This window comes from Leguminivora glycinivorella, chromosome 3, assembly GCF_023078275.1.
Source record: "Leguminivora glycinivorella isolate SPB_JAAS2020 chromosome 3, LegGlyc_1.1, whole genome shotgun sequence".
In the NCBI taxonomy this organism is placed as follows: domain Eukaryota; kingdom Metazoa; phylum Arthropoda; class Insecta; order Lepidoptera; family Tortricidae; genus Leguminivora; species Leguminivora glycinivorella.
In genome coordinates this window covers 27,822,539-27,849,946 of record NC_062973.1, presented here as the reverse complement: position 1 = coordinate 27,849,946, position 27,408 = coordinate 27,822,539, and the positions used below count along the sequence as shown (strand labels likewise).

Sequence of the window (27,408 nt, the reverse complement as noted above, 5' to 3'; positions counted from 1 at the left end):
GCCGGGAAACGCCAGAGCTCCCCCTCGCCAGAACAAGCCGAAGGCGACATCGACAGCGACGTCGGGCAGGTACCACGAGCAGCACTCTGCGACATCGGCGAGGAGGACGAACTATCGTCGCGGGCGTCACTACTCGACCAGCAGGAACGAGCGGAGTCGCCGTTAGAGGTACCTCATGCTGGTCGCATACGATTTTATTATGATAATTGGGTATCGATTACCGATGATCCCACAATATTATCTATTGTCCAAGGTTATAAGATTCCAGTTGCAAAATCAATTACACAATATACTGAACCTAACAACCCTCCCTTTTCAAAAGAGAGATGGATACTGCGATAGCCAAACTAGTCAATTTTGGAGCTATTACGCAATGTAGTGAAGATGTCCCTGGTCAGTTTGTTTCACCTATATTTTTAACACCTAAAACTAATGGTGGATTTAGGTTCATATTGAATCTAAAAACCTTAAATAAGTCGGTTGATTCACACCATTTCAAAATGGAAGATATTCGTACCGCTGTTAAGTTGGTATCGAAAAATAACTACATGGCTACTATCGATTTGCAAGATGCCTACTTTTTGGTCCCTATTCACCCTTCGAATAGAAAGCTTTTAAGATTCAGATATGATGACAATCTCTTTGAGTTTACTTGTTTGCCGAATGGACTGACCTGTGCCCCCTTTGTTTTTACAAAGTTACTAAAACCACTTTTGTCACTATTAAGGGGTCAGGGGCACACATTAGTAGCTTACCTTGATGATATCCTGTGTATAGGAAATACCTATGAAGATTGCAAATACACGGTAGAAATTTTAATAAAAAACTTAGAAAAGTTAGGTTTTGTAATCAATACTGAAAAAAGTAGTCTTATTCCTTCTCAACTCTGTAAATTTTTAGGACTAGAAATAAATACACAAACTATGCAATTACAATTGCCATTTGAAAAAATAAGAAAACTGTCTGAAATGACAAAAAGTATGCAGAGTAAAACTTGTACAAGTATCCGTGAATTTGCCAAGTTCATAGGTACGCTAACAGCCGCTTGCCCTGCAGTGGCGTATGGTTGGGCGCACACTAAGCTTTTTGAGCGAGAAAAGTTTTTAGCCCTAAAAAATTCTAACGAGAATTATGACTCAAAAATGACCCTTAAAGCGCATTTAAATGATGACTTCATGTGGTGGTCGAATATTAAGACTAAAGCTAAAAATAATATTCAAAAGGGAAATTATGAGTTTGAAATATTTACCGACTCATCTCTCACTGGCTGGGGAGCTGCGTGCAACGGTGTAGTAACTAGGGGGCACTGGTCGGCCGATGAAGTTCAAAATCATATTAATTTTCTTGAACTTTTGGCAGCCTTTTTAGGCTTACAGGCATTTTGTAAACATTCTCAGGGCATTAATGTGTTACTTAGAATTGATAATACGACCGCCATATCCTATATCAATAGAATGGGTGGTATACAATACCCCCATTTAAATAGGATCACCAGAGAGATATGGGACTGGTGCGAACTGAGAAATATATTTATTTTTGCGTCCTACATTAAGTCACGCGATAATACTGACGCTGACCAAGCATCTCGACATAACAATATTGACACAGAATGGGATCTGAGTTCTAAAAGCTTTCGATTCATAACTAATAAGTTAGGTGAGCCGAATATAGACCTATTCGCCTCTCGTCTAAACAAAAAATGTAAAAAATATGTGTCCTGGAAACCAGACCCGGGTGCCTATGAAATTGACGCCTTTACCTTTTCATGGCGTAATTACTATTTTTATGCTTTCCCTCCATTTGCGCTCATACTTAAATGTTTGAGAAAAATAATAGATGATAGGGCAACGGGTATTATGGTTGTCCCAGATTGGCCTGGACAACCCTGGTTTCCCTTATTTCTGTCTTTAGCAAATTCAGAGATTTTGTACCTTAAACCTAATAGGAATCTTTTACTGTCTCCTTCCAGAGAGTGCCACCCCCTCTGGCGCAACCTTACCCTGGCGTGTGCAGTGTTATCCGGCAAGCCTACTTGAAGCGCGGCATACCGGATGAATGTATAGATATAATGTTACGATCCTTATCAAAGAATACTCTTAATCAGTATAACGTTGCTTTAAAACAATGGTTTACCTTTTGTCAGATTAATAACATCGATGTGTATAATGGCTCAATTGCTGATATTTTGAGATTTCTGACACAAAAGTTTAATGATAATGCTAGCTATGGCACGTTAAATTCCTTTCGGTCTAGCTTATCCTTAATTATGGGAAAAGATCGAGTCAATAATGATTGCATTTCGAGGTTTTTAAAAGGGGTTTTTAGAAGTAAGCCATGCTTTCCCAAATATAATTCTATATGGGATCCTAATTTAGTCTTGGATTACCTGTCCGGTATAATTCCGAATGATTCGGTATCTATAGAAAATTTGACAAAGAAATTGGTAACTCTTCTCGCGTTGTCTACAGGACAACGTGTGCAGACGTTATCGCTGATTGATGTTGCAGATATTCACGTGGAAGAATCACGAATTGTTATTCATATTAGTGACATTATTAAAACTTCAGCGCCAAACAGGAAGAATCCAAGACTAATACTTCCTTTTTCAAAGAAAAAACGTCTATTTGCCCGGCTTTGGCTTTGTCCTGCTATATAGAAAGAACTCGTGTCCTTAGAACAAATAAAAATTCGAGCAAATTGTTCCTAACAATTAAAAAACCTATACACAACGCTACTTCGCAAACAATTAGCCGATGGATAAAGCAGACTTTAAGTAGCAGTGGAGTAGATGTTAGCAGTTTCACTGCCCACAGTACTCGGCACGCCTCGACATCCTCGGCAAGTAGGTCTGGCGTATCCACAGAAATTATTAAAAGAACAGCGGGCTGGACGGGAAATTCTTTATGTTTTGCCCGCTTTTATAATCAACCCCTGGTTAATACTGAGGACGAAAGCGATTTTGCTCGGGCAGTAATAAACAGCTAAGCTAGGTATTTATGCTGATTGTACCTTTTCCAAACTATGTTCAAAATCCATTATGAGGTATACTCAGTTCCTAAATAATTTGGTAGGTAAATACCAAAATAATTATGAAAAAATGATTCTAATTGTATGTGATCATGTAATAAAAACATCAATGCTGATTGTTAGTTTGGATTTCATTCTGCAACGGACTCTAAACATCTACATAGTAATTAAATCTGGAGGATGCAATATTGAAGTAAAATTTATGGTTAAAAGAACTTACCTTAAGTGAATTTCAACCAAAATTTTACGAAATATTGCATCCGAGAGATTTAATCTCCCACCCTACCCTATGTATCATTGTACAATCTTGAATGATAAAAGCCCCCATGTTGCAGAATAAAAGGGTTAACGAATAATGCTCTAAAACGAATGAATATGATTGGTTCAGATGACCGGATCGGGACCGGGTGAATGACTGGATAGTCAATATTTCTACTTTTTTTTAATATCTAAAAGTGTGTGACGATGCAGTACGTCGAAAAACGGACTACATAGTAATTAAATCTCTCGGATGCAATATTTCGTAAAATTTTGGTTGAAATTCACTTAAGGTAAGTTCTTTTAACCATAAAAAAGTCTCCTGAAGTTTGACAAGCTAATATTATACCACAGGAAAATTCTTTCAGTAGAGAAGCTTTGAATAAAACTTGTGGCGTAATTAATTCGCGGAGCCCATGTCCGACGCACAACTTGTAACGCAATTTCAGTAAGTTCATGCTTGCAACAGTGACATGATATAAAAACAGCAGGACAGCTTGGCTTTTATGTACAAGAAAATGTTTGTGTACTGTAACATTTCCGTAAGGTCAAGCTTAACACAGTGTTAGATAACAACAGTAGAATAACATTTTTTTTTATATTATAAATGGGCTTTCTCTTGGCCAGAGACTAGCCAAAGGCAAAGACGTGGCCTACGATGGAGTGAGCTCACCTAGAAGATGCCTGTTCAGTCTTGATTTGAAGAACTTGGAATAAAGTGTTTTGTACAACGAAAAACTTGTAGCGAAATCTCGGTAAGTTCCACTCGATAGTTGTTCATAACAATAGAATAACGTTGTCAAAGCAACATTCATAAATAAACTTAAATTAAAAATTTTAAATTGAATATCATAATAAATATCGGTGATGGTTTAGTGGGTCGCCCCATTGAATAAATAAATAAATAAATAAATATTGGGGACATCTTACACGGATCAACTTAGCCCCAAACTAAGCAAAGCTTGTATTATGGGTGCTAAGCGACGATATACACTACACACTTAAATAGATAAATACATACTTATATACAAAGAAAACATCCATGACTCAGGAACAAAATATCTGTGCTCATCACACAAATAAATGCCCTTACCAGGATTCGTACCCAGGACCGCGGTTTAGCATTACTTTTTGTCAAACTCTTAAATTTGCGCCTTCTTAATTATAACGTCAAAAAAACTGCATTGATACTTTTTCTGCGACGCGACGTTCGTCGTTCATGCTTTCGTGTAACGTTTTAACCACACTTACGTATTTATTTACTACCAACTGCGTAACTTACTTTCTGTGGACATGTTTTCTCGCTGCAATGTAGGAATAATGTGTGTCTTGTAGGTATATAACAAGCGATATGCCATATTACAATTGTTCACGATTTCTAATTTGCTTTGTACTGTTTTTGATAGTCTGCTATGGAAGCACCGCGCGGGATGTTGCAACTATCCTTTGAAGTGGCGTCGCCGCGGGCATACACTAATCTCATTAACTGTTCGCGAGATTCCCTTCTTCACGAGGCTAAGGGAAACCACTGTCAATGGAACTGTCTACAAAATGACCTTAGTGACCGTTTCTGCTTTGTCTTTATGATACCTCTAGGAGCCAACTTACCGGCTACCTTGAGATATTTAGAATAGATTTAAAAGTGGAAAAATGTACCTTGACTTGAACTGCTTGCTTTTGTCTCGGGTGATCCAGACGCCGTGAGTTCTAGTCTCACAGAAGGCAGATATTTTCCACATTTAGATAGGTTTGCATTTGATATACATTGGGAGTTATTTTTAAATATTTTGCTGCTGATTCTTTATATTTTAGTATTTAGTCATACTATTTGTAAAGTCAGTTTTTCACTACTTTTTCCAAGGGGTTCCTTGAGAGACTTTTTCTCAAGGGGTCCTTGAAAGACTCACAATTATGTAAATTGATGCCATAATGGCCTATCATGAGATTGAAACTATCTCCAATACTGATGCTAACCGGTTTGATGTGTCAGAAATGCAGAATTATCTTGCACGGAATAGATTAATCAGACGATAGTTATGCAAGTGAGAGGAATACAAGCTAGTTCTCACTCGGCTACTAAAGTACACAATAAAGGTCTTGTGGCTGCAAGTACATGTGCACTTCCGTCCTTTACTTATTAATAACTCGAGCTTGTTGGTTTACGAGTTGGTTACGAGTAAACACAGGCCAAGCTAATTCTGCAGAGACTATTGATATATAACATAATAAAACATTAGGGACATAAAATTATCTTACAATAAAACTAACTATTAAATCTAAAATTAAACTTAAAATAAAATAAAATAAAAATTAAATTAAATTAAACTAAATAAAACTAAAATTAAACTAAAGTAAATCTAAAAATGGCCCCTGTGGCATAGTACCGAAGACGCTGGCAGCATTTCCTCGCTGGATGGTCAAGCTAATACGCTGAGCGAGGAAGCTGCCAGCTCTTCGGTCGCCGGTGGCGTCTCTTAGTCTCTTCGATAAGTCCTTGAAGAGACTCAGAGCGCCAGGGCCCCACGGACCAAGGGTCTCGACGCCGAATGGAATAAAAATATATTCGGCGCCGAGACCGCTGTATTTTCCTACCTTTGACTATACTCTGTACATAAATTATTATTAGTACATCTTATTCGGATTTATTGTTATTCAATTCAAAAATTTTATTTCAGGTAAATGACCCATAGTAAAATAATACATTACAATAAAAGCACAGAATTTAAACATTGAAAAATCGTCAATAAAAATTAAAAAAAAAAGTTATATTTGTGTATTGTGAGTGTATTTAAGTACAAGTTCTAAGGAGGGTTTGGGTTGCCGACGACTCAAAGGACAATAGACAGAACAAATTAGATCCGTAGATCCTTTCGTCACCAGCACACCGCTAGTTGAGCTTCTAGTTGAGCTCTGGCAGCCTTACTCACCGGCAGGAACACAACACTATGAGTAGGGTCTAGTGATATTTGGCTGTGGTCGTCTGTAAGGCGGAGGTACTTCCCCAGTTGTTGGGCTCTGCTCTAGATTCGAGTGAGATGATATCCGCTGTGCTGTGCCCTACTACACAAAGCTAAATATCATTCGCTATGCCGTACCTCCTACAAAATTACCCATATTAAATTATTTTATAAGTGTGTCAATAGAATCACCTCTTTTACTCTTTCAAAAGAAATTAAGTCAGCAGCATTAAAGTATTGCCAACTACATTATTGGATCATAGCAATGGAAATCCGTGATCTCTGCCTACCCCTCTGGAAAACAGGCGTGATTGTATGTATGTATGTACGTAGGTGCATTATTGGGGTGAATGTCAGAACGGTCATTGAGCTGATATTTTGACACTGAGAATGAAAATGAAAAATTTACTTTTCAAGTAGGCATATTACAATGCACATATGAACGTCAAATAAAGCTACGCCGTCTCTAACCCTACGCCTCAGCCTCGAGAAGATTTCACTCAACTGTAATGTCGCGCTGTATTACTGTTGTGCACCACTAATGCTGGAATAGTCGGAATAAGTAGGTACCTACTTTAACTCGTTTAGTAATAAAATGGGAGACGGCTCTGAGGCCCGCCTGGCGCGCGAAGCATTTAATACTTTACCTCCTCCAAGTTCACACCGACCACAGAGGGCCCAGCGCAGCGGTCGTGTACTGAGAATTTACGGGCCATATTCGGAAACAGCTGAACGATATATCTAGGAAATCAATGTAGAATACCTATTATGTATTCCTACTTCATAGTTCATCAGGTTTCAGTTGGTCAGTATTTAGTCATAGAATTGTTATGGGTGTGATGTAAAGTCACTTTTAAGAATTATTGAGATAAGCCAAGGATACACTAGGGGACAAATGTCCCACGACACGTGTCGCCAGCGACGTCGGGTGAAGTAGCGCGACGTTGTCAGACTTCGCTCGACATGTCTGGCGACATCGCGCGACACGTGTCGCCAGTGACATCGGGTGATGTAACGCGACGTTGCCAGACTTCGCTCGATATGTCTGGCAACAGAGCGCGACACGTGTGGGCAGTGACATCGGGTGTCGCGCGATGTCGCCAGATGGTTGTCTATTGTTTGCCCGACAGTCATTTAACATAATATTCATTTGCCCGAATCTAACTTGCCTGAATTTCATTTGCCCGAATGATTTGTTTACCATAAAAATCATATGACATACTCGTTGTTTATCCTAATATTACCTTCCATAATCATACAATGCCATACTATTTGTTAGCCATATTATTAAGTGCAATAATATGGTTTCATAGAATATTCAAACGCCATAAGCAATTATTGCAATATTAATTGTTGCCCATATTATTACCTGACCTAACCTACTTTCTGATAGCAGTTTCATTTTCCAGGGGTCACAGTTCTAACCTAACCTAACCTACTTTTCCAGCAGTTTCATTCTCCAGGGGGTCACAGTTCTAACCTAACCTAACCTACTTTCTGATAGCAGTTTCATTTTCCAGGGGGTCGCAGTTCTAACCTAACCTAACCTACTGTCTGATAGTATTTTCATTTTCCGGGGGTCACAGTTCTAACCTAACCTAACCTACTTTTCAAGCAGTTTCCTTTTCCAGAGGTTCACAGTTCTAACCTAACCTAACCTACTTTCTGATAGCAGTTTCATTTTCCAGGGGTCACAGTTCTAACCTAACCTAACCTACTTTCTGATAGCAGTTTCATTCTCTAGTCCTTCTAGTACCTATTATAGTAGTTTTCGATTCTGCCAAAGCACATTATGGAAATTGACTTTTCTGGACGCTAATTTGTATGACAAATGATGGTATGGAATGTGGTAATTACGGATTTCCATGATTCTGACAAATGACATTATGGAAACTGACTTTATGGGAAACAAAGTTTCTGGCACTAGATTAATATAGTAAACAATGATTATGGCATAAGATGTTATGAGAAACAATATTATGATTGTTGAATAGGATGGCAAATAAAATTATGGCAAATGAAATTCTGGCAAATGGGGGTATCCCGTCGCCGGATATGTCAGGCGAAATCGGCCGGCTTCGCTTGACATGTCGCCGACACATGTCGTGGGACATTTGTCCCCTAGTGTATCCTTGGCTTAAGGGGCAACCGATTCTCCATAAAAAAGTAGACCTTATATTCAGAAAACATTTTTTGTCTTACCATTCTTTTTCGAATCTTCAATTACCTATTACGAAAGCATCAGCAAAAAAATGTACCTCCGTAAAAAGACTTTGAATATTCAGGAACGACTTTAAGGACTACTTTTGAGTGAGTTTCGTAATTTCTAACGTTTTAATGCCACCGTTTGGTTGGTGTAGACCCGGCCAAGATCCTAGTCGGGCTCGTACGAAGGAATACTTACCGGTCAGTGATTTTTATAATTGCCTTCCAGGGTACGGACTTAGATTTAATATATTTAATTCCTTAAATACCTTAGCTACGAAACCGGATATCGACTGTTCAACATACTAGTTCTAAGGACTATTTAAAAAGTGGAAAAATCACTGTTTTTTTGGTGTTTTGTACCCACGACCCAAACGGTTTGTACCAAGACACTAACCAACTTTTCAAAACATGTCCACTCACATCACTAGTATCACTACACAGCCTTGCATAAAACATAATTTTTCACTGTATTTTCTCCTGACCCCAAGTAATGAATGAATCGAGAGCACGGTTTTTGGATTGCAAGCAACTCTTGTCACTGAACCACCATTCACCATTGCTGTACTAAACGGATTGCCTTTATTATACATTTATGTAAAAGTTCAACAATCAAGGCACATTATAGAAAAATGAAAACTCCCACAAGGGGTCCCGAACTCGGCGACAAGTAAGTATCAAAGTTTCAATAAACTTGAAAGTGCGCCGAACTTCTGCTTTTAAAATTAAAACTTTTGAACACTAAATAATAAAACCTTGCAGGTCTAATTTTGAAATTGCTGCTAATAAATTAGCAAGTTCAACAAAGAGAAAGTTTTAACTTTGTTTCACCTACTTTACAGTAAAACATTACCGACTAGCACTCCTAAAGAGAAGTGTAGCCTAGCGCCATCTGTGAGACTTTTCCAGTACTATGTTGAACTCGTGGCTGTTTCTGAACGCTGTTGCTCGCGCGAGTTTCTTATCTTCGTAGTTCTGCCACCACCCGATAGATGTCGTAATGTATGACTGAATAACTAAAGTCATAAAAATTGCAAATACTAAAACAAATCTTTTATTCAGCAAATATGCCAGAGGGGCACTTTTACGCGTTAACATTTGCAGCAGTAAAATTTACACTGTATTTGTACCTACTTCATAGGCTTAATTTTATTGTTAGTGCTTACCTATATTTATTTTTATCACATTTAAACTAATTTAGTGTGTTGTTGTGCCATGAAACATTGACGTTTTATTGTAAGATACCACCTATTTCCATTACGTAACAAATCGATAAAGGCCCTACGATATTTTAAATAATAAGAAAATGTGTCCAAATTACAACGAATATCATTCGTGCATCTCGATTGCGTCATGCATTATAATACAACATTTTTACTTTGATTGTTTCACAATTAAAATGTATTTCATTTGAAGGTGGATAACTTATCCTTTCCTTTACAAAGGCGTGGGCGTAACCGGACCGCGAACTTGCGGTCGTGTTGTGGCGACATTCGTATGTCATCAGGCTTAGTTCACACTTGAAATATACAAGGAAAAGGAAATTAATATTTTTCTGTCCTCTGGCAGCGTCAAACTTAAAGCCGCTGCGCTAAACAAAGTTACCACCCGTTTCCCGGACCGTCGAACCGTCGGCGTTGTCGTCACTTTCCATCAGGTCAACTGTCACTGGTCAGTTTATACAAAAAAAAAACCGGCCAAGAGCGTGTCGGGCCACGCTCAGTGTAGGGTTCCGTAGTTTTCCGTATTTTTCTCAAAAACTACTGAACCTATCAAGTTCAAAACAATTTTCCTAGAAAGTCTTTATAAAGTTCTACTTTTGTGATTTTTTCATATTTTTTAAACTTATGGTTCAAAAGTTAGAGGGGGGGGGGACGCACTTTTTTTTCCTTTAGGAGCGATTATTTCCGAAAATATTAATATTATCAAAAAACGATATTAGTAAACCTGTATTCATTTTTAAATACCTATCCAACAATATATCACACGTTGGGGTTGGAATGAAAAAAAATATCAGCCCCCACTTTACATGTAGGGGGGGTACCCTAATAAAACATTTTTTCCATTTTTTATTTTTGCACTTTGTTGGCGTGATTGATATACATATTGGCACCAAATTTCAGCTTTCTAGTGCTAACGGTTACTGAGATTATCCGCGGACGGACGGACGGACGGACGGACGGACGGACGGACGGACGGACGGACGGACGGACGGACGGACGGACGGACGGACGGACGGACGGACGGACGGACGGACGGACGGACGGACGGACGGACAGACAGACAGACATGGCGAAACTATAAGGGTTCCTAGTTGACTACGGAACCCTAAAAAAGCCTCAGATCACAATGTTTTGTTTGTATGCAGGTGCATACATTTTATGACTGTGATATGAGATGTTGTGTTAGTGTGTGGGAGGTTAGAAAGAGACAAAAAGAGGCATATGTCACTCTCCATCCGTTCAACTATCTCCACTTAAAAATCATTTCAAGTCGTCGCACGGTTTTGCTGTGAAAGACTAACAAACAAACAGACACACACACTTTCCCATTTATAATATTAGGATGATAGTATGGATACACCTGACCAACCCCTAAAGTTACACCCCTTGCTTAAATTGGTATACATATCACCAATAAAATTAAAGGGGAGAACAAAGCAATTGTAATTTCAGCAACCATGCCCATTTGGAACTTTGAACAATTTCGCCCTCACCTTAATTCAATTGAATTTTAGTTCCCCAGTGGGCTCCGTAGTTAGATGGTCGTAGTTAATTTCGTACACACTGACTATTAGTCCCCACGTGTATTGTATAATAAACGCAGAGGTAGAGGTATCGGAGGACGGATGTCTTTATTTGATATAATTATTTAAAGTCATAATGTAGTGATTGAGAGATTATCATTAGTCATAAAACTCACAAATGTCATAGATTTGAAACGGGTAACTTTACAGGGATTACTGTGTTCAAGTCAGTGCAATATTAGCTTCAGAGTAAAAGGATTCCATAGTACATTATGCAGCAAAAAAAAACAGTTATTTAACACATATCTTCTAACAACAAAACCATGAATATACGAAGAAACAAACAAATTTCAACACTAGTCCCGATTCCTGATGTAAGTATAATAAATAGTAATGTGGTTTTTATTTAAAGTTGTGTTACTTGGTTTGCCAAAGTTTTCAGCTCCTAAAACTATTAATTTATGAGTTATAAAACTGCTACCCATGCTGCGCCATCCGGTACGTGGTCGCCACTCGAGAAATATAAATCAACAATATAATAACCTAACCGAAAAATTAAAATTTTGAAAAAAAAACCCCGACCGCGACATAGTAGACCAATTTTCGTCAAACATGGTTAAGAACACTCCCGAGTAACTCAGCTTTAAGACAAAAAAACTAAATCTAAATCGGTTCATCCGTACGGCAGCTACGATGCCTCAGACAGACACACACACACGCAGACAGACACACACACACGCAGACAGACAGACAGACAAACAGACAAACAGACAGACAGACCGACAGACAGACAGACACGTCAAACTTATAACACCCAGTCATTTTTGCGTCGGGGGTTAAAAATATGCTACCTTAAAGTATTCGACTCACTTGCCCTCTATAAACTTTTGAAACAACATCGTAGGGTGTTGTCCCTCAGAGAGCGCAGGGCCCTCGCAGGGCTCATTAGTGGTTATTGTATGAAAGAACACGTGGACGGGACGCCATCGCAGAGCTGCCGATAGCGATTGGACACGCTTAATTGAACATATGTTTTTGTTATGATGAACCCCTACTTAGTGATGGATAGTTGGCTAGTGACCTATTTAAACCAATATATCTCGACTGGGGGGCCAATGTAACTAATCAATTTTTTCCATTATTACACTATGGTGTTGAGTTTTACATGTATCCACTGAACATGCCTACCATATTTAACCGGTAGACACTCTATTTAATAATGCAAACATTGTAAAACATGAAAAAAATTGACCAGTTACAATTGGCCTCCCAGTCGAGATTTGTACCGCTGTACCTTATTTATTAATGGATTACGTATGCAAATATACCTATAACCTTTAATTATGCCTTTTTCCAATACGAGCTTATTATTCACACAATTTACAGATACAATACATCAACAGAAACAGAAGACCGATAAGAGTCCGATATCGGATGTAGGACCAAATATTCCATACATTTAAGCCGCCATCTTTGATTTTTGCCTTTATAATACACTTATTGGCTTCATAGGAAACAAAACCGTGGTTACCTATTATTACGCGAGTACTCACAGTGACATTCTAAATTAATTGATTACAAGGGTTTATAACAAAAGAAGAGCGACAATCATAATTGTAATACCACATAGTAAGATGATGTGTTTTGTTCCAGTACCTGGGTTCGTTCCCGGCGTGCGGCGGCGAGCGCGCGCTCTCCGACCAGCTGCTGCTCATGAAGGTGCGTGCTACACTATTCATAACTAGCTTTTGCCCGCTGCTTCGCTCGCGTTAGAAAGAGAAAATAAGTAGCCTATGGCACTCTCCATCCCTTCAAATATCTCCACTTAAAAAATCACGCCAATTCCTCGCTCCGTTTTGCACACACACTTTCCCATTTATAATATTAGCAAGTATGGATTGTTCAATAAGAGACTGAAACGGAACCTACACTTAAAAAGTAAAGACTGCCGAGTCTTATGCAATACAAACTTTAACATTTTTGACGTCGTGTAAATAATGTTGCTCATAAGCCACATCACCGAAGTGTTGAAATTGAAATCGGATTGTATCAGTATGCATTGAAGTTTATAGGTATGTTACTCTGTGGTCTATGACGATTCATTTCTTTGGAGTTGTATCTGCATATAATATGTATAGTTATATACGTCGTTGGCGTGAAAAGTATTAAGCTACGCCAGATACACATAATTTCCGATTTATGTCATATAATACTGACTGACTAAACGTCACTATTAAAAAAATCGAGACTGACAAACCCTCAGATCATAATAAAATTAGAAATAATTTCTGAAGTTTGAATCGAGCTAACCATTTTATAGGTTTATGTAACTATCGTGATACCAAACCTACTAGACGTCTGTCCATTACAAAATTAATGTTCATCTTGCATGTTTTTCTAGAATAAAACCTTCAACTTCTCTCATGACGGCGGTGGTTAACAGCGGTGGCGTGTATAACGGTTCTATGGGCTAGGCTAGCCTCTTAACCAATGAGATAAACTAAAATAGGTAGGTTTGGAAGAGGGCTTGGCTTTTTGGGTGCCACTCTCCTACGATGAAATAAAAGCTATTTAAATTTCGCTCTTTTATTCGTATACTTAGAAGCAGCAAAAATTCAGTAGTAGCAGGTGGGATATGTACCTAAGTAATTTAAGTAGGTACCTTATCTTTGACGGCGCTTGCGAAAATAAAAATTGCGGACGTAACTCTGTAGTTACGTACCTCTTCACGTTTACCTAAATTATACACGAAATATATTTATAATAAAATATTTAAATTTAATCTAAATATATAAAAGAAACTGATTGACTGATGGACATATCAACGCACAGCCCAAACCGCTGGTCCTAGAGAGTCTGAATATAGCACGTAGATTCCTTATATTATAAGGTGTAGAGGAGCACTAAGATGGTATTTTTAAAAAATCACATCCTAAGGGTGTGAAATGGGTGTCCAAATTTCAACGATTTAATAAGATTACTTTTAATACAATAATTGATTAATTGAAAAGAAAATATTTAAAATAATTGAATGACCGCAGCATTGCACAATGAAATTGTTAGCTTAGCTCCATCTAAAACTAGTTGTATGTCATGAAGGCCTAGGCCTGTTTTAGCCGGAGTAGGTCACGCGCCCTCGACATGTGGGGCGGCTTAATGAATGGCCCTGCGAGTGCGCTTTGTGACCTGGAAGCTTTGGAAACTTTCGGAGCTTCCCGGCTTTGTGTAATTCTGTCATTATTGCTGTGCTTTACAGGTTTAGTTTATAAGAAACGGGCTAAGAGTACAATGGAGACACGCGTCAAACGAAATGTACATAAAATTACATTGGAAATCGTCTATTTTGCGTGACGGAGAGGCAGGAAGAAGATGAGGTTGAAATCTACCAAGATAGTAGATGCTATGAAGTCACGTGACTACATCAACAGATTATTACTAGACTAGTCTTGGCATTTTCTGTCAACAAATTATATTACTGTAGATTTCCATTTATGTTATCAATTGGACAAGAAACGTATAGATAATTATTAGGTTGCCGCGTAGCAAGTACTTAGGAAGTAGGTAGTTCCACGTGAAATGGCTACGTGGCCATTTTCACGTAGCAAATAGTTTCACGTAGCCATATTCGAACCACATCAACAATAATAAAAAGAAAATCAACATTTTTTATTAATAATTCCAATGTAAATTAGGGTGGCTTTGTATGGAAAGGTTGATTAAACCATTTCAAATAATAAGTATACTTATTTCCGTCATTTCGAATTCAAAATTAAAAAAGCTATTTCTCTCTTAAGTCCCGCATCGAAGCTTAAAATATAGGGGGCCACCTGGGACTACCTAGGTATTATTATATGCGTTTAGTAAATACTTATATCATTGTGTCACAGATCGTTTACCTCAGACGGGGGATGCATCATTACTACTTAATACACTACTACATAAGAATTTATAAAAAAACGCATACATACCTAATTGTCAGTCACATTTAGGTATATTTTTATTTTATTATATAAAAGACACAGTACATAAACAATATCAGAAATATAATGTATAAGTATAGTGTACAGTTGTACACGCGAATAACAAGCATGCAACACTCAAACAGTTCGAGGCTTTTACACCTACTACCTACCTAACATATATTACAAACCTAATAATTACAATCTAGCAAAGTGAGTTACATGCATACATTACATAAGCACGCTACACCTTATTTAAGATTCGTCAAAGCTTTCGAAATTTTAAGATTTATTTACGCGTCGCATACGGTGTCTACCACACGCAAGTCACGGGTAGTGCATCGCCTAGGCACCCTAAAGCCCCATTTAGATGGTACGAGTTTCTCGCCCGTCTTGGTCGAGAAACTCGTATGACATTATCGTATGCGATAATCGCCTGGCGAGTATCGTACGAAAACGTTTACATTAGTGCGAGAAATAAAATCTCGCATACGAGTATCGTATGCGAGACTCGCCAGGCGATTATCGCCAGGCGAAATAGTTTAGACGGAGAGCAGAATTTTCGGGAGATATTTCCATAACATTTCTCGACTCGTCTAAACCGGTTCTCGTATGACATTTTTTCTCGAACGTGCGATTATCGCACGAATCGGAGCGAACCGATTTTCATACGAGTTTTGCCTGTCAACTTGCGTGCCTTAGTTGCTAATTAATTAATTATAAACACATATATTATATGCTTTTTTATAATATTGGGTATAATTTACCTTGGATTTATTTGAATTTAAGATGAATAGTACCCAATAATATTAAAAACACTATAAATGATTTATGAAAGTCTCAATAATATACAATAGGGAAAATAATGATTTCGACCGTAGCGTTACCTAGCTAATAAAATCTTGGTTGCGATACTTGCGATTAGGTTTAGGATATTATTAAACATAGAATATAAATAACATTTTTTTAATTATAGTAGACATTTTGCCCCATAGATATATGGGGTAAAATGTCAGTAGGTAAACATTAACTGCATAATATTAATAAGCCGAATTTATTTTTGGTTTTAGCAGTTACTGAGAGGCAGCTATAAATATAAAAACACCATGTTTTACATAATTTCTAGCATTTTCTACTGAATTCATTTCGACTGAGTAGCGTATAAACTCGTATACGATTCTCGCATATGTGTTTTGTTTACACGGAGACATACAATTATCAAAGGCGAGGCGATTATCGCCCCCCCTCGTGCGATATCGTACGCATAGTTTACATGATACGATATTTTTTCTCGTACTTCGATAATCGTACGTTCGAGGCGAGAAACTCGTACCATCTAAATGGGGCTTAAGTCATTCGTCCCCCTCATCGCGCCCCCTTTCGGTATTCTTTGTGGCGGCGCCATTTCGCAGCGCTTGGGGGCCAAAACCGCGTGAAATCAACAACAATGGTTTGATTGTACGTTTGTGCGTATCTTTTGGTGACAGACATAGTATAGCTAAGTATAGTTTTTTATCGATGTGTCGGGGGAAGCTCACGATACTCCGAAACCAGCCCGCTGTTTTGCCGATTGAGTTACCCGTAGACAGCGAATAGGTGCACGATCCCCTTTATGTATCATTATTGGTAATTGATTTTGACAGGGTTAAGAATTTCATCACCCCCTGTCCTCCTCCGGGTATCGTAGAAGTCGACAGTGGGATATGTGTTCCATTGTGGTGTGGTCGATGGGCTGGCAACCTGTCACTGCATTGCACCTGGCTCTGCTTACCCCGTTTGGGAATTCAGGCGTGAGTTTATGTATGTAATATGTATGAAAAATTGCCAGTATAATTTTTAACAATAAGCATTTTACAGTTAGTAAAGCGAAGGCTGACGATAAATCAGGCTGAAGAGTGTGGCTTTAATTTGCGCAGGCGGTGTGGTTGGGAGGCACGTTGTCACACAGAGCAGAATAGCGTAGTTACCTCCTACTATAATAACCGTTCTTGTTCATGGCCATAAAAGTGTTCATCGATTATGCACTGAAATCAAAGCTTGCTATTCATGATTACTCGTACAATATTAAAGAGTCAATGTGCTGATTTGAGAATGCAAATTCATGGTTACAGCTGTGACTTTATTACTATACCGCAATTACTGACAATTTTCTTAAAGAAATCTGGATGGTTGAAGCTGCGTGAATAATTACAGTAATTTTAATTTAACAAGAAAATTGGAAATTTCACATCTATATGGCCGTAATAATGTGACAATAGGCGTTAAACTTTTTCTGTATAACCATTACTATTCGCAGTAATTTACCAAAATACTGTGCTCATGAGCACAGTGTTTTAGTAAATTACTGTGCATGCATGACAGTGAAAACTAGGTAGTAAATGGCGCACCTAAAAGGTCCACCAGTTTTTTTAACGCGTGTACTTTCTGTATTGTAACCGCTGTAAACCTTAATCCGCAGCTTGTCTCGCGTCCTTTCCGTCTAAGGACCTTTCTTAGGTTTCGCTAGGGTGTCCCTGAAAGATACTTAATTGAAGGGTTGGTGTAGATTTTGTTGCTCATTTTTTGAGCACGGCGTTTTATGAATATGCTGATTATTTAAAAACAGTTTCTACCTCTACATACATAGCTTGCATTGAATGACCAATTATACATTGAAAAATTTCAAAGCGATGGCATAAATGGTTCTCGATATATTGAATAATGCCACAGACAGACATAGACAGAGTCCCAACATAAATGTTCCTTTTGTAAATTTTTGGTACGGAACCCTAAAAATCACTACTAACCTATAAATGGAGTAATCATGAATATTAAATTAATGATAAATTTCTCTATATGTTTTTCTTAAGAATAGGTTATCTAATTTACTTACATAGTTCTCTGTAGAGTTGTAAGTATACAACCAATGCATAATTGTATAAGAATAACTGTTTAAGGTTTTCAGAATACCTGTAAACTAAACATGTTTAGGATTCAGAAACATTTGATACTTACCTTTTCGAAACAGAAAACTAGTAGCATTTTATTTTTTAAGCAACTGACCAAGGGAATACAGCGTTTTTCTGACTTTTTTGCAAAGCCGATATTAACTTTACAGTGGCATATCAATTCACGAAGCACGTTATTACGACAGCGAATACTTTGTTAGGTACAGCCGTTATTGCTTAATACCTGCCGACATCTTTCAGCCATATAATATGAGCTCATTGGGTGGACGACATTCGAAAAACCCCGGGACACCTCTGAGCTCTGGATGAGACTAGCCCAGCACCGGGATATGTGGCGTACACGAAGGGAGGCCCAGCCTCATGGCTATGCTCAGCCAGTGGGCGATTAACGACTGAAATGGTGATGATGATGATGATGAATACAAGCCGAAAAAAGAAATTTTAGATTTTTTCATTTCTGATCCATCCACTGATCCACTGTATCCTTAATTTACTACTATCTCAACTAATACTTAACAATAAAAACATTCCAAAAATTTAAATTTTGAAAAAAACCCCCGACCGCGACCTAGTAGACCGATTTTCATGAAACATGGCTAAGAACACTCCCGACTAACTCAGCTTTCAGACAAAAAAAAAACTAAATCTAAATCGGTTCATCCGTTCGGGAGCCTTCATATATTTGGCGTCCTGATAGTGACCCCAATTAGACGTCAGTAGAACGTCGTATTTGTGACCAAAAAGTTACGTCCTGATAGTTACCCCATATAGACGTCAGTAAAACGTCGTATTTGTGACCAAAAAGGTACGTCCTAATAGTGACTCCAAAGAGACGTCAGTAAAACGTCGTATTTGGGACCAAAAAAGGTACGTCCTAATAGTGACCCCAAAGAGACGTCAGTAAAACGTCGTATTTGTGACCAAAAAGGTACGTCCTGATAGTGACCCCAATTAGACGTCAGTAGAACGTCGTATTTGTGACTAAAAAGGTACGTCCTGATAGTGACCCCAATTAGACGTCAGTAGAACGTCGTATTTGTGACCAAAAAGGTACGTCCTGATAGTTACCCCAATTACACGTCAGTAGAACGTCGTATTTGTGACCAAAAAGGCACGTCCTGATAGTGACCCCAAAGAGACGTCAGTAAAACGTCATATTTGTGACCAAAAAGGTACGTCCTGATAGTGACCCCAATTAGACGTCAGTAGAACGTCGTATTAGTGACCAAAAAGGTACGTCCTGATAGTGACCCCAATGAGACGTCAGTAAAATGTCGTATTTGTGACCAAAAAGGTACGTACTGATAGTGACCCCAATTAGACGTCAGTAGGACGTCAACTTTGTGACTAAAATGGAACGTCCTAATAGTGACCTTAATTAGACGTCAGTAGAACGTCGTTTTTGTGACCAAAAAGGTACGTCCTGATAATGACCCCAAACAGACGTCAGTAAAACGTCGTATTTGTGACCAAAAAGGTACGTCCTAATAGTGACCGTAAATAGACGTCATTGAAACGTCAATTTTGTGACTAAAAGGTACGTCCTGATATTGACCCCAAATAGACGTCATTAAAACGTCCTCTCTCGACGAATAAATGACCGACCTTATTATGACCTATAAGTGACGTCGCCTGTGCGTCGCTGACGTCAGTTTGCTACCTGGGTAGTAGACCGATTTTCATGAAACATGGCTAAGAACACTCCCGACTAACTCAGCTTTCAGACAAAAAAAAACTAAATCTAAATCGGTTCATCCGTTCGGGAGCCTTCATATTTGGCTGTTTTAAGTACTCATTGTCACTGGTGGTTTTGCGAGTTCATTATTTTGCATCTTGCTACTTACGATTAGTAGTAAACGTATTGAACTCTCAATAAACAATGATCATCGTTTAAATAGGTCAAATGAGAAGGCCAGACACACTACCCCTTATGACACACCCGTATTGACCTTACTTATTTAAGTATGCACAAGCACTTCGGGACGAGTTGTGTGATCTGGGATGTTGTGAATAGGCCACGTCGGAAGCGCTCGGGGCTAGATCCAAATGAATTTTCTCGTCGCCTAACACATAACACAAGACATAGTATATAGAGATAGTATTCGTACCAAGGAAAGTACAATATCTGGGCAGAGACTTCGATATTTGCGGCGGCAATGGTGTGATGGATTACTGTCTAAGTCAGAAAATATTACAATCTGACTGTCGATTCACCTTATTGCCAAGCCTGTTCTTGGCGTATATGACCGACGGCAACTAAGGTACAGCGGGGCAAATCTCGACGGGGGGACAATTGTTACTGATCCATTTTTACACTATGATGTTGAGTTCTACATGTCTCCACTGAACACGCCTACCATATATAACCGGTGGCCACTCTATTTAATAACAACATTGTAAAACATGGAAAAAATGGACCAGTTACGTTTGCCCCCCAGTCGAGATTTGCCCCGCTGTACCTTATGTATATTTTGTTAGCCTTTCGTATCAGCGTTTCACTACTGAAATTGTGGAATGAATTAATACCACACCGATAAAAACTAAAAACCATCAAAAAAGGAGCATATTCCTACCTAAAAGGTCAATAAAGTACTTTCCAAGTATTCTGGTGCGGGCGGGCGGTAGACTGAGGCTATACGACGGATCGTTTGCCTTTTTTAACACACACTTAGACTGACAGTAGGTACCTATGATATTTTACTAGAATGAAAACAAGGTTTGTGTTGCTGACAGTGAATGTGAAAACATAAAAATACATACCATTTTTTGCTCACAGTTGTATCAAGTCTCATCTTCCTCTTACGTAAGCCTAAGTCTCCGGAATCCGTAGCACAGTAGGTATTCGTATTGCCTCCAATCAGTGCGGGTTTGATTCCCGCGCGTGCCAGCACGCCCCCGGGACCGCTTTGCTTACAGCTGTTTTGCGGATAGGCCTGTAGCGATATCGATAGTCTTGAGTGCTGCAGGATAAAACTTAAGACTTGAATTTTGGCAATCCCAATTTTATTGATAATAGAATATCTACGTATGACCACCCCTAGTATAAGCTAGCTATTGATTAGGTGACAACTGTGCACTGTCCCGATAATCCTAGCAAAGAACACAGTCAACCAATTGGAACCTAGGCCACTGTAGAACTATGTTATATTGACGTTATACCTAAATCAGATTGTAAGAAGTCTCTTACTGATTGTCATTTCGACATGGTTGTAGAGTGGCCTAGGGTTCCAATTGGTTGACTGTACGTAGCGACTATAATCTTTAGAAATTCTTCCTTGGTGGTTGGATTAAAGGTGCGTGACAGTCGTTTCGTCATCATCAAATTGAAAAAAAGAAAAAGTAGAAATAATGTACACAAATTGTTGTAACGAGTATTTTCTAATGAATATTACCTAAGTAATGTTTGAAATGTTACGCGTTTTAGGGACAAGTAAATTTTTTTTTGGATGTCAAATTATACAGTTAATTGAGTTCAGATTTGCCTGTTCTGTTAACAAGTCCATCGATAAGTTTGAAAACGTCCCGCCACTAGCAGCCGGCATTGCGTAACTTGTCGACTTACGTTTATATTTATTGCGCACTGCTTAACGGTCTTTTAAATTGTACATTAATTCGGCTCTAAATGCAGATGGCGAACAGACAGACAAACTGCTTTACGACCGACCTTGGCGTGACCTTGAGGACGCTTGTTTATGTAACGCGAGCATGGATATATAACTGTAAAAACCGGCCAAGAGCGTGTCGGGCCACGCTCAGTGTAGGGTTCCGTAGTTTTCCGTTTTTTTCTCAAAAACTACTGAACCTATCAAGTTCACAATAATTTTCCTAGAAAGTCTTTAGAAAGTTCTACTTTTGTGATTTTTTTCATATTTTTTAAACATATGGTTCAAAAGTTAGAGGGGGGGGGACGCACTTTTTTTTCCTTTAGGAGCGATTATTTCCGAAAATAAAAATATTATCTAAAAACGATCTTAGCAAACCCTTATTCATTTTTAAATACCTATCCAACAATATATCACACGTTAGGGTTGGAATGAAAAAAAATTTCAGCCCCCACTTTACATGTAGGGGGGGGGGTACCCTAATAAAACATTTTTTTCCATTTTTTATTTTTGCACTTTGTCGGCGTGATTCATATACATATTGGTACCAAATTTCAGCTTTCTAGTGCTAACGGTTACTGAGATTATCCGCGGACGGACGGACGGACGGACGGACGGACGGACGGACAGACAGACATGGCGAAACTATAAGGGTTCCTAGTTGACTACGGAACCCTAAAAAGTTGTGCGAAGATAGTTTATGTTTATTTGGAGGTTCTGGAAACTGGTAGACACTTTTTTTTAAGATTCTGACAAATAACTACTAACAAAAACATAGTAACATAACATGCAAACATACAAAAATAGGAAAACTACACTATTTTACATGTTGCTATCGTTCCACCTTATTACTATTTTATTAGTTCTTCTAGAAAAAAACGTACCTCAGAACTATACAGAAAAAGGTACGGTGGCCTAGATGGCGATACACCTTTGGGGAACGCTCGGCTAGGTGGCGCTAACCGCGCTAATATTAATATTTGACATTTTAACACATATCAAGTTAAGAATATGGGTCAAATTGTCAAAACTGATGTTCAAAAGTTTTAAGCTTGTGTCGAGAGATGGCAGTCTATGCACTGTGATTACACATTTTACTTTGACAGTAACTCTCTATAATACTCGATCCTTTTTGCTGCTAATATAATACGCAGCATACTTTGTCTTTAAATTTATCTGAAGAGGGTAGGGTAGTGGAGAAATACACGGATAGTCAGATGGGGGCCGAATATCACGTTGTATATCATGATAAGTATAATAACCAACCATAAAGTGACGCACGCTCACCCAGGGCCTTGGTCGTCGCAGATTAACGGCGAATGTTGACGACATTAACAACATTTAGCATTTAGAATAGAATAGAATAGAATAGAATATACTTTATTTAACATCAAATTGGACAAATACAAGGTAGAGGTACATACAACTTAAATTAGATGCTAAATGGGATCCCACTCAGCATGTTGCCACGGCAAGCCGAGGCGCTGATTTTCAGTGGGACCCTGACTTAATAAACTAAGCTAAGAACTAAACTAAAACTAGAACGAGTGACAGCACAAACATCAGGGAACAGTTAGGTACGATACTATACAAGTAAATTGACAGAGTGTCCACGATATGAAACAATGACTGACAATACAATTAATGATGGAAAAGACAGTAACACGAAACAAACACGCGACAAATGGATACATACCCATATAACCATAATCGGTCGCCGACTTATACTTATCATGATTTACGACCTCCTTAACGACGTGTGCGGGGGCCCTAATTGGGTGCGTGCGATCGAGGGACTCTAACGAAGTGGGGGGTTGGTGTGGACCCATATTTTATTACTTTTTATCGAGTTAGGTGGCATTAATGAACTAGTGGTGTGCTGTTTAGTAATATAAGCGAGGGATATACATACACCGTGTTTTGTTTTCCGTTAAATTCGACATGTCTTTAAGGTTCGTTATCAGGAACCACCCTATATTTTAGTAAGTTTTAGTTAAATTCGCAAAAAAAAATTTCATCGTTTTCAAACATAATAAATGAAATAATTAGTGTGAGAGACCCTTATGAATAATATTCAAGTTAGTGTCAAGAGATTGACGGCACATGTCAAAACAAATCATTCCGTATAAAAAAAAAAAAATCATTCCGTATAATTCAACCTAAACACAATACTTAAGCACCAATTGAAATAAAACTAGGAAAATGACAGCTGTCATAATTAAGACTTCAACGAAAAGAAATCAATCCTTTCAAAATATTCACAGTAAACGTTCATAAATAATGCACATCGATCTTTAGAAAGAAACAATGAGGAGGCACACTCAATGACAGATGGCGCCACCTTATCAGTCCATTGCACAGATAAAGAATAGAGATGTGTCGTTCGCGAGTGAGTGATATAAAGAACTATATCTTTTGACTGAACTCGTTCACTCTTCAACTCAGTAGCGATACAATTCGCTCATTTAGTTCAGTAACTCACCTATCTCAGAGTTACTTGCGCGCTCTTTCCCACTCATGATTCGAATGAGCGGGCCGAACCAAGAGCGAAATGATGTAAATGTTTCGAATGACAGCTTCGGAGCGATTCGGAAGGATTCGCGGATTGGCAATATGGCAATATATCCACAAATGTCATATATACCATAGATCAAGCAAACGTATCTACTTAGCGTGTCAAATGAACTCAGTGAAATCCACTGAGTTGTCCGTCTTTACTCGCAGCTTGCAGCTTTCGGGCGTCAATTTTTGTAAGTTGAAGTCAACCAAAACATAAAAAATGCCTCGTTACGTGATATTCAATTGCAACAACACAAAAATTATGAACAATCAAGAGCCTGAGACATATTTAAAATTACAGGCAAGAATCAACTTCAGTACAAAATTTGACACGCTCGGCCCCTATACAAATATATGAATTTGTTTCTTCTATCTAAATTAAGTTCTGTGGCGGTATCGTATCTCACGATTCGCCGTCTTGCTCAAAATAGTCTGACAGATTCACTGAGCGAAATGAGTGATATATCGATACCTTTGGGTTCAATTGGCGTAAAGGACAAAATGCAGGTTTTCAGGAGAAGCAAAAAACAACGTTTTTTTTAGAAAAATGTTAATATCTTTTTTGTTTTTTGACCTATATTTGTGACGTTTATAGATTTTTAGTAGATTTTTAGTATCCTTAACCTAGTGTAGCAACCGTAGTGATAAACTAAACGGTTTAGAAGTTAGATGGTTGTAAAGGACACGTCAAAATGCTATGAACGTCCTTTACACCCACGATTTTTTTGAACAATTCGAGTTGATAGGGTCGTAAGTGACGGTCTTAGATGATTTTTATACAAATTTGGAGCGTAAATGTAACCGGAATGGTACAAATGACAACTGTTTTGAGCTTAGTTTACTATTAAGAAACTTGAAAAATGTATCAAAACGTAGTTAATATGGCATAGAATAGCCACATTAGTGTTACAGTGTATTTTTATCTAAATATTTAACAAAGACTAAGAACAAGACTATTTTATATCCAGTTTTCCAATAAAGAAACAACATTTGCTTAAAAACTATCTAATATTTTGGAAAGTTATTATTTTAGTACTCGCCGCTGTCTTAATAAGTTACGCATTCAGCATTTAATTCTAGCAGGGAAACGATTTCGTAGTTTAAGTAAATATATAAACACTAATGGTAACCACATAAACTTTAATCAGCAACTGTGAACATTAGACTATACTAATACGACAGTAATTTTAAGTCGGAAGTAGAAAGAAGTTCTAAGAGTAACTAAGAGTTGAGTACCTATTTATAAGCGCAAGTTATTAGGACGCGTATACAAACTGTGACCAACTAATAAATAATAGTAACGGTAGTCAAGACTACCTAATGTGTTGATTCATATTTTTGATAATTTTAAAACAGAAGATTGTTATTTAGTCTTGAAACCTGTTAAATAAGAATAATCTTAATTATGAGTTCAATCCTAGAAATATAGTCAATGCTTTAAGTACCTGGGTACATAGCCAAGTCACCAAACGCTAACGCTCATTCGCTAGCGAAACGCACCTGTCATTGTCACACTAAATGTTAGTATAGTCTACTGTTAAAGTTTACTGCCGGCGTATCTGACTGGCAATCGTCGACGCCAGACGCCGACAGAAATACAATCTGGTTGCAATACGCAAGAGCGATAAAGATATATTATATAGCTACGAAACATATATTGTCGTGAGCGTTTGTGCATTTGGGTACGTACCCGGATAATCACAGTGTTTTTTTTTAATTACCTATAATACTACGAAAGCGTTTCCCTGCTAGAATTAAAGGCTGAATGCGTAACCTGACTATTGAGACAGCGCCAGCGGCGAATACTAAAATAATAACTTTGAATTTGTTGCCAAAATATTAGATAGTTTTTAAGCAAATATTGTTTCTTTAAAACAAAATTGGATATAAAATAATATTCTTGTTCTTTGTTGTTGCTAAGATAGCTTAGATAAATAATACACTGCATTAAACTAATGTAGCTATTCTATGCCACATTAAGTAAGTACGTTTTGATACATTTTTCCGGTTTTTAATTGTAAACTTAGCACAACATTTGTACAATTTTGGTTACAATTACGCCCCGACTTTGTATAAAAATCATCTAAGACCGTCATTTACGACCCTATCAAATCTGGGGTGTAAAGGACATTAATAGCATTTTGGCGTGTCCTTTACAACCATCTATCTTCTAAATCGTTTAGTTTCTCACTACGGTTGCTACACCAGGTTAAAGATACTCGTAATCTGCATATTTTTCTTATACACGTCACAGATATAGGTCAAAAAACAATAAAAAAGTGGGTTTTTCTTTCTCTTGAAAACCTGCATTATATGTTGTCCTTTACGCCCAACTTTACCACACTCTATAGAAAGTGGAATTAAAACACTCAGATACAATCACGGATTTATTTCACCAACTTCACTTCACAAAATTTGGATTTTGATTCGTTGTTGCAACGTAATGCCGTCAATTCAAATGTCAAACTACCTTATATATTAAAATATCAATACCGCCAAAAGAATAAATCTTAATCAATTGAGCTACTGCCAAAAATTAAATATAAATGGCTAACATTCGGCCGTCCTGAATTAATTCCCGTCCCGGGAATATCCTATAATATTTACAATAAAAAATTCACAATGCTGTCTGATCATACAATCAATGTTGTCTTATATTTACATTATAAATTTAAATTTAACTCGTAATTTTAAATAATTACTATTTCCTTTCATAGCCATATTAATTGATCAAAAATCTAGTTCAATATAATGTAATTTATTAATTATTTACTTACTCTTTAATACAACTCAATTAAATATAAATTGCTATTAATATTAATCTATGTATCTATTATCGTTATACAAACATATATTGTATCAAATATGAAATCATTCATTTTATAAATTCCTTATATTAAAATTATAGATATCATTCATCGAATATTGAAGCCTCATACATATCTTCAATATTGCAAAGTTGAAAGGGTACTAGAACCTCATACACATTTCTAGTACCTTAGTTTCGTAAACACATGGAAACCTCCTTCATATTTTCCATGTATTCTCGTCATCACAAATTCAATACTAAAACCTCCTACTTGTTTTAGTATATAAATCAAATATTGTACATGGAAGCCTCCTTCATATCTCCCATATACAATAATA

General features: G+C 37.7%; 1 protein-coding gene across 2 annotated transcripts in view; it reads left to right on the top strand.

The window, feature by feature from the left end:
- The window catches only part of LOC125224804 (SH2 domain-containing protein 5-like), a 212,853-nt gene that overhangs the window by 29,468 nt on the left and 155,977 nt on the right, over positions 1 to 27,408 (top strand). For both annotated transcript variants that reach the window (XM_048128265.1, XM_048128264.1), the window contains exon 2: positions 12,847 to 12,912. In XM_048128265.1, the coding sequence (XP_047984222.1) occupies positions 12,847 to 12,912 (66 nt within the window). The remainder of the gene's footprint in view (positions 1 to 12,846; positions 12,913 to 27,408) is intronic.